Source organism: Eublepharis macularius, chromosome 3 (assembly GCF_028583425.1).
Source record: "Eublepharis macularius isolate TG4126 chromosome 3, MPM_Emac_v1.0, whole genome shotgun sequence".
Taxonomy (NCBI): domain Eukaryota; kingdom Metazoa; phylum Chordata; class Lepidosauria; order Squamata; family Eublepharidae; genus Eublepharis; species Eublepharis macularius.
Window position 1 is genome coordinate 188290664 of NC_072792.1, and position 8327 is coordinate 188298990.

An 8327-nucleotide genomic window follows, 5' to 3' on the forward strand; every position below is an offset into this window, starting at 1 on the left:
AGCCCCTTGCACACCGGAAAAACAGTTGCTACATAACACGACGTGTCCATCCCTCCCTCCCTCCATTCAAAACACTTATATGCTGCCATTCCAACAAAAATAGGACCTCCGAGGTGGTGAACAACAGATAATTAAAGAATTAAAATAATATTTAAATGCATATATAAATACAATAAAGGCATATAGATATATATACAAAGACACATATAAACCAGAGAAGGCCAGTAAGAGTTTATTGGGAGTATGCCAAATGAAACAAAAATGTCTTCACCCGCTGGCAGAAGACAATGACAGACAGCAAATCTCCCTAGGGAGGGAGTTCCACAGTTTAAGCACTATGGCCAAGAAATCCCTTTATGTTGTCACCCATCTGGCCTTAGATGGCAGGGACAGCCAAAGCAAGTCCTCCAACGATGACCAGAGCTGGGGGGTAGATTCATGCGGGAGAAGGTGGCCCTTAAGGCTTGCTGGTCCCCAGCTGTACAAGGCTTTGTTTGAAGGTCAATACCAGCACCTTGAACTGGGCCTGGAAGCAAGTTGGGAGCCAGTGTAGATGCAACAAGTCCGGAGCGATATGACCCTCTGATCCTGCTGGAAGTCACCTGCTGCCTTCCTTCTCCCTGGTGGTGCTTGTCCAGCGAGCGGCTCTCCTGGCGAGCTCAGCTGGCCTTCTCCTGGGCCAATCACACCCGCCTCCTTTATGATTTGTATGGGGATTATGTCAACACAGCCATCTCAGCATTCATTCAGCCCCTTTGCTTTACAAATAACAAACCACATTTGTACCGTTCCTTAACCCCATGGTACCAGGGACAGCCCAAAAGACCAATAGTTGGGTTCAAATCAAGCTCAATTCTCCCTAGAACTGACAAAATTGAGGCTATTGTACTTTGGTCCCATCATGAGAAGACAAGACTCTCTGGAAAAGTCAATAATGCTAGGAAAAGTGGAAGGCAGTAGGAAAAGAGGAAGACCCTATAGAAGATGGCTGGACTCAGTAAAGGAAGCCACGTCCTCCAGTTCGCAAGATCTGAGCAAGCCTGTTAATGGTGGGATGTTTGGGAGGTCTTTCATTCATAGGGTCATCAAAAGTCAGAAGCTACTTGATGGCACATAACATACACTTAAAACCCCATAGGTTCTAGGACACACAGAGGATGAGAGAACCTCCCGATGAAGGAGAGGCAATAGTCTAGCCGGCTACTGGAAACAGAATCCAGACCCGCCAAGAGCAGCTCTTCCAGCTCGCAGGGCACAGTGAGCAGGGACCCCTCCCCTTCTGCAAGCGGTGCACAGCACAGGGCACAATACTCCCCCCAGCCCAACGGCGAAGGAGGGCCTTTCGGTGGGATCCTGCCCATTGTTGGCGCTACGGAGCTGGCTCCTGACTGAGGCCTCCGCTTGCCAAGAGAAGGGGCTCTCCCAGCCTTGACAATGGAATCTTTGGGGGGGTGGAATGCGGTTGAGCCCTTGCTAGTTGCAGCCTGACTACCCCTGATGTCATGAGTGCTGTTAGTGAAATGGACTCATGGGCTCGAATACTTGGTACTCAGAGGTAGACTGCCACTGCACATGGTGGCTCTATTTAGCCAGAAGAGATTCCTGTTCTCTTTCCAAGATCTGCTGCCAATCAGCCTTCCTAGTCCCTCTCCACACCAGACATAGTTTTAAAAAGCTGGATCATGTTCCTTGGCCATAGTGTTCATTGGCAGGAAACAAAAGCTACTCGGAAGCAAGCGTGACATCTTTTTTTAAATCATATCTTTATTTAAAAAATTATAACAATAAACTATTAAACTGTATACAATCATGAATTTGCAGTCATACAAGAAGTTAATACTAAAATCCATTAATAAATATGTACATCAAAATAAACACATAACATGTCATCGTAAGTAACAATTGAGTGCATTTTAAAGCAGTTTAGAGGGTTATATCTAAGCATCTATCTGAACAAATATAAGGAGAAAGTACTTGTAAATTCTAACATATTAAATTGACAGATCACTTATATATTTGCATATGTATGAAAGAGTTTAAGACCAGGTAAGGAACTATTATTTTCGAGGTATTCAAAGAAAGGAAACCATTTCTCAATAAAGTTGGTTGTTGTTGGAAAATTTTCTACTTGGTAAATTTTATCATGTAACTTTTCTGATATATAACGGTCCCAGATTTTTTTGTGCCAGTTATCAATTGAGGGTGTAGACTTGGATTTCCAAAAGGAAGCTATTGCGCTCTTTGCAGCTACTAGTAGGGTGGCTATTAGGTCTCTTCTTATTGTTGATATTTGGTCTTGGTATTTGTCCCATTGGTCCAGTAGAATAATTTCTGGCATCGGGGGGATTTCATATCCTGTTATTTTCCGAATTTCCTTTAGCCCTGCTTTCCAAAATGATTCAATATGTTTACATCTCCACCAACAATGGGCAAAGTTCCCTTCCTCCCCACAATTTTTCCAGCAGTTAGGTGGAGATGTGGAAGAAATCTAGGAAAGTTTCTTTGGTGTTATATACCATCTGTTAATTAATTTATAAGTTTGTATTTTGGTAACAATAGATTTTGAAATATTAATGTTGGACAACCATATTCGATTCCATTTATCAGTGGATTTTTCAATTTGCCAATTTGGTCCTGATACTTCCATGTTTTAGTTGTTTGGGTAGATAGTATTATATGTTTTAGATATCATTCCCTTGCTATGATTCGAAGCTGAATCTATTAGATTCTCAAATTCTGATTTGGGAGTGTCAAGTAATCTATTCAGGTCAACGTGGTCAGCTAGATTCTGTAATTGAAGGTATCTAAACCAGTGAATTTTTTTACTCATTATGTGTTCTATTTCTGATTTTTCCAATAATCCTCTACAAGATGAAATATCTACTAATCTAGATAGCTCTACTCTACTCCAGAACTCATTGAAGGATTTGTCTAGTCCTAGTGGAGACCAGCATTGATATGTGAAGGTAGAATACCTTGATACCTTTGGTACTAGATTTTTCCTGTTCTGGTCCCATATTTTCAGCAAAGAGGTTAAATAGATGTTATGTCTGATTGTTTTGGGACGGTCCTTTGGTCTCTTCCAGATTACATTGCTAGTTGTAAATTGTTTTAGGAGTGGTTTGAATATATTTACCCAGATTGGAGGTTCTGGGTGGTGCAACAGTTTCAGTAAATTAACTAGTCTGGCCACGGTATGGTAAAGAAAAAGATCTGACATCTTCTATTGATACTGAACAGACCGGCAGAACTCCAGTCCCTTTTCCTTATCGCTTTCCAGCTCCAAAAGGTGGTCACTCGGTGGGCAGTCACGTAAGTAACAGAGAAGCCGGTCTGAGCAATCTAAAACAAGCCCAACCCCCCTGGCGGAGAGTGAGCAGGGCAATACCCGCCAAACTTTGTTTCCCACTGAAGACACGTCCACATGTTCGGATTTAATTCCGCCCGGCTGCTCTCTCCCTGATAAAACCACTTTCCTAGCTGTATTGCTGCAAATCCTTCAAGCTTTGACTTCAGATACTGAGAAGCCCGACCTCCCCGAACTGCCCGAGATGTTTCAGAGGAACTTTCCCCCCTCCCCACGCCTTCTCGTCTGACAATATTTACAAAAGAAATCCATCTCCCACCTTTACAGACTTTGGTTCCAAGAATGTCTCCGGTGTGTTAAGGGACTGAAATGCAGCTCACGGAACGCATCGCGCTCGTGGCGTTAACTGCTGAGATTCTGTCACTGGGAAGCTCTAACCATGGTCTACTCCCTCCGGAACTTCCCAATTATGCGTGCACGGATCTGCTTCGTCTTCACGCTATACACAATTGGGTTCACCAGAGGGGGCACCAACAGGTAGACGTTGGCTATGAGGATGTAAGCGATGGGGGGAGCATTCTTCCCATATCGGTGGATCATCGTGAGGCCAAGCATGGGGATGTAGAAGGTGAGGACGGCGCAGATGTGGGAGATGCAGGTGTTCAGGGCCTTGAAACGTTCCTCCTTGGTAGCAACACCCAGGACAGTTCTCAGGATCATGATGTACGACAGGACGAGCAACAGAGAATCCACACCTGTGGAGGAGAGCATCACCAGCAAGCCATAAATGCTGCTGATTCTTCTGTCTGAACATGCAGCTTTCATGATATCTTGGTGAACGCAGAACGAATATGACAAGAGGTTCTCTTTACGATACTGCAGTCTCTTTAAGAGGAGGGAAGCAGGGAAGACGAGGAAGGCAGCTCGGAGGGCGACCCCCAGCCCAATCTTGACAATGGCGTCATTTGTCAAAATCATCGTGTATCTCAGCGGGTTGCGGATGGCCACCAAGCGGTCAAAGGCCATGGAGAGTAGAATGCCAGACTCAACAATGGAGAAGGTGTGGATGAGGTACATCTGGGTCAGGCAGGCATCGAAGTGGATCACGCGGTGGTTGAACCAGAGGACGCTCAGCACGGTGGGCAAAGTGGCAGAAGACAAGCCCAGGTCTGAGAGCGCCAGCATGAACAGGAAGTAGTACATGGGCTCGTGGAGGGTTTGGTCCGTCTTGATGATGAAGAGGATGGTGCAGTTCCCAGCGATGGCCACAAAGTACATGGAGCAGATGGGGATGGAGATCCAGATGTGGAAATGTTCCAGCCCTGGAAAGCCTGTCAGGAGGAACGCCGGAGGGCTGAAGACCGAGTGGTTGGCAGGCATGGCGATGCTTCCCTGGGGTCTGGCTTTGGCGAGGCACCGCAAAGCAAATCTGCAATAAAAGCATCCAGAGGAACGGTCCACTTTGAAACTTCTGGGCTCAGGTTCTCTGCATGCAGAATCGGCCGCCCTGCCTGGGTAGTTTGGCCTCGATCTCCGAGTCAGCCTCTGAGGCCCCTGTAGAGTCACTGGCCTGAATTCAGCTTCAGCAAGGACTTGGGCCGCCCCCCTCTGCCCCTGGTCCTGCCCTGCGTCCCTTCTACGCCGTCTCCCCCCTCCTCTGCCTCTCATTCTGATTCATGCAGGCCGGACTCTGTGGACTGGCTCCCCCCCTTGCACACACACACCCCAATCACCCATTTATCCGATGGAGAACCAGGAACGGAAGCCCAGCCCAGGGCACCACTCGTTCCCAGCACTCGAGCCCCTTCCAGTAGCACCAAGGAGACCAGGCAGGCTGCCTCTTAGCTCTGCACACACTCTCACATAAAGAGCGGTGTCTGGGTTTAGTCCCCTGCTCTAAGAAAGCAAATGCCTCAGGGGAACAGCTTGGGAGAACAAGGCAGCCTGGAGGAGGAGATCAGTGTGCAAAGGGAGAAGGAACTGGCTGAGCTGCTCGGCTAAAGAGGGGGGGCGGGCGGGCGGAGAAAATGTGCCCATGCCTCTAAATGTGCAGGAGTGGGACCTGAACTGGGGAGCAGCTACAGGGCAGCCGCAGAGCCTTTCCACTGCACGTATCCAGCATCTGTGGGTCAAAAGAATCCTGGTGCCAGGAATGGAAAAGAGACCCTCTTCACTGGGAACGGAGAAGGAAGACTGGGCTGGGCGTCAGCAGCGGCTTTGCTTGCTCTTGGCCTTTGGTCATGGGCTAGAGGGCTAAAGTTAGGACTTCCCCTGGAGGAGGAGATGTCAGGGGATTTCCTGAACCTACAATGAGCAGGACGGTGACACACATTGGAAAGAAACTGTTTCCCATCTTTGGAAGATGTCAGGAAAACAAGTCAGAGAAAGGAGGAGAAAGAGAAGGGGGCAGGGGGAGAGGTGGCAGCCTGAGAGGGCAGGAGGGCTGGGTGGCTCCCTCATCCTGGCCTGGTCTCAGCTCCTGCAGCCGCTTCCTGCGCAAAGCAGCCCAACCTACCCGCCTGCTGCTCCACAGGTGCCTTGGCTTCTCTTCAGCCCACCCTGAGGCCAAGCCCTGCCTGCCTCTGCCCAGAGACTCTCCTCTCGGGCGTATTTATGGATTCCTCTTTGCCCCAGAAGGGAGGGCTGCCGCAGCTGGGCTGTGGATCCCACAGGGCTCTCTTGAGATCCAGGCCCTCCCAGCTTTCCTCTGCTCCAGTGGAACCACAGCTCCTCGGCTTAATGCTGCCACCTGCTGGGGAAGACCTGGCCAGTGCTGGCCCCCACGTCCTCTCAGGTGTGGCAGGAGAAGCCCCAAGCAGCGTGCCTGCCAGTGGGAAGGTCCCCTGACTATTTGGGGAGGGAGGGAGGGGGCATTCTCTCACTTCATTATCAGGTGTTTGGAAGAGGGACAAGAGGAGTCTGAGAAAAGGCGTTAAAAATCCCACCTTCAGTGCAACCCCCTTCTCCAAGCAGTGGAAAGCTCCAGCAGACTGCCGTGCCATTCTTTGGCATCCTCATGTTGGATTCATTAAAAAATAGTAGAACGTAGAAACATAGAGCTGGAAGGTACCCCCAAGGATCATCTAGACCAGCCTCCCGCACAATGCAGGAAACTCACAGCTATCCCACCGCCCTGAGTGGTCGCTACTCTATGCCCAGAGGAAGGCAAACAACCTCCAGGATACTCGGCCAATCTGGCCTGGAGGAAAATTCCTTCCTAACCCCAAAGCAGTGATTGGCATTATCTTGGCCATATAAGAAGGAGTCATGAGACCCAACCACCGGATCATCCCTTCATGCCCCCCTCTTGATCTGGGTACATCCATAAAGTCAGATCATCATCATAGCTGTCAGATGACCATCTAGCCTCTTCTTAAATACCTCCAAGGAAAGAGAGCTCACCCGAGGAGGCCTGTTCCACTGGGGAACCTCTCTGTCAGGAAGTCCTGGGACCTGTTCTGTTCAACATTTTTATAAATGATGGTTGTTGAGGATTTTCCGGGCTGTATAGCCGTGGTCTTGGCGTTGTAGTTCCTGTGGCTGGCATCTTCAGGGGTGTAGCACCAAAAGACAGAGATCTCTCAGTGTCACAGTGTGGAGAAGATGTTGGCAGGTAATTTATATCTACTCAGGAAAGTGGGTTTGGGCTGAGTCATCCTGTAGGAGTTTCCTGAAATATCAGCAGTGGCTGAACATAGCCTAACTCAAACAGGACACAGTATCCTATTCCAGGACACGAAAATACTTGACAACGCTTCCAACTACTTTGTCAGATTGCACAGGGAAGCCATTGAAATTCCTAAGCATAAACACAATTTCAATAGGAAAGAAGAGACTTTAAGAATGAATAGAGCATGGCTTCCAGCCCTGCAAAACACCAGGCTAACGAAATACTCCACATCCCACAATAGCCCTGCAGAGAAGATTAGTATATCAAGCACCAATCCATATGCAAAAGAACCTCCTCAGGATACAGTGAAGCCTCCCTCCATTAGCATTCCACACTCTGGGAAACTCCTACAGGATGACTCAGCCCAAACCCTCTTTCCTGAGTAGATATAAATTACCTGCCAACATCTTCTCCACACTGTGACACAGAGATCCCTGTCTTTTGGTGCTACACCTCTGAAGATGCCAGCCACAGCTGCTGGCGAAATGTCAGGAACAACAACGCCAAGACCACGGCTATACAGCCCGGAAAATCCACAACAACCATCGTTCTCCGGCCGTGAAAGCCTTCGACAATATTTTTATAAATGATTTGGAGGAAGGAATAGAGGGCATGCTTATTAAATTTGCAGATGATACTAAATTGGAAGAGTAGCGAATGCATAATTATAGGATAGGGGAGACGTGTCTTGGCAGTAGTATGTACGAAAAGAATCTAGGGGTCTCAGTAGACCATACACTGAACATGAGTCAGCAGTGTGATGTGGTAGCTAAAAAGGCAAATGCAATTTTGGGCTGTATCAACAGAAGCATCGTGTCGAGATCACGAGAAGTGATGGGATCGCTGTATTCTGCTCTGGTTAGACCTCACCTAGAGTACTGTGTTCAGTTTTGGGCACCACAATTTCAGAAGGATATAGACAAGCTGGAACATGTCCAGAGGAGGGCAACGAAGATGGTGAGGGGTCTGGAGACCAAGTCCTATGAGGAAAGGTTGAAGGAGCTCGGAATGTTTAGCCTGGAGAGGAGATGACTGAGAGGTGATAGGATAACCCTCTTCAAGAACTTGAAGGGCTGCCATAGAGAAGATAGTGCGGAGTTGTTTTCCGCTGTCCCAGAAGGTTGGACCAGAACAAATGGGCTGAAATTAAATCAAAAGAGTTTTCAGCTAAACATGAGGAAGAACTTCCTGAAAGTTAGAGCAGTCCCTCAGTGGAACAGGCTTCCTCGGGAGGTGGTGGGCTCTCCCTCTTTGGAGGTTTTTAAGCAGGGGCTAGAAGGCCGTATGACAGCAGTGCTGATTCTGTGAGACTGGGCAGATCTCCTGAGGGAGGGCAGGAAGGGTTACATC

At 48.2% G+C, this 8327-nt stretch overlaps 1 protein-coding gene across 1 annotated transcript; it reads right to left on the bottom strand.

The window, feature by feature from the left end:
• Positions 1-3751: 3751 nt before the first annotated feature.
• On the bottom strand, positions 3752-4687 carry LOC129326091 (olfactory receptor 51G2-like). Its single transcript, XM_054974213.1, has one exon. It carries the CDS (start codon positions 4685-4687, stop codon positions 3752-3754), a length of 936 nt encoding a protein of 311 aa, XP_054830188.1.
• Positions 4688-8327: the final 3640 nt, after the last annotated feature.

Excerpts from the sequence above, each read along its gene's own strand:
- LOC129326091 (XM_054974213.1), bottom strand. The coding sequence starts at position 4,687 with ATGCCTGCCAACCACTCGGTCTTCAGCCCTCCGGCGTTCCTCCTGACA.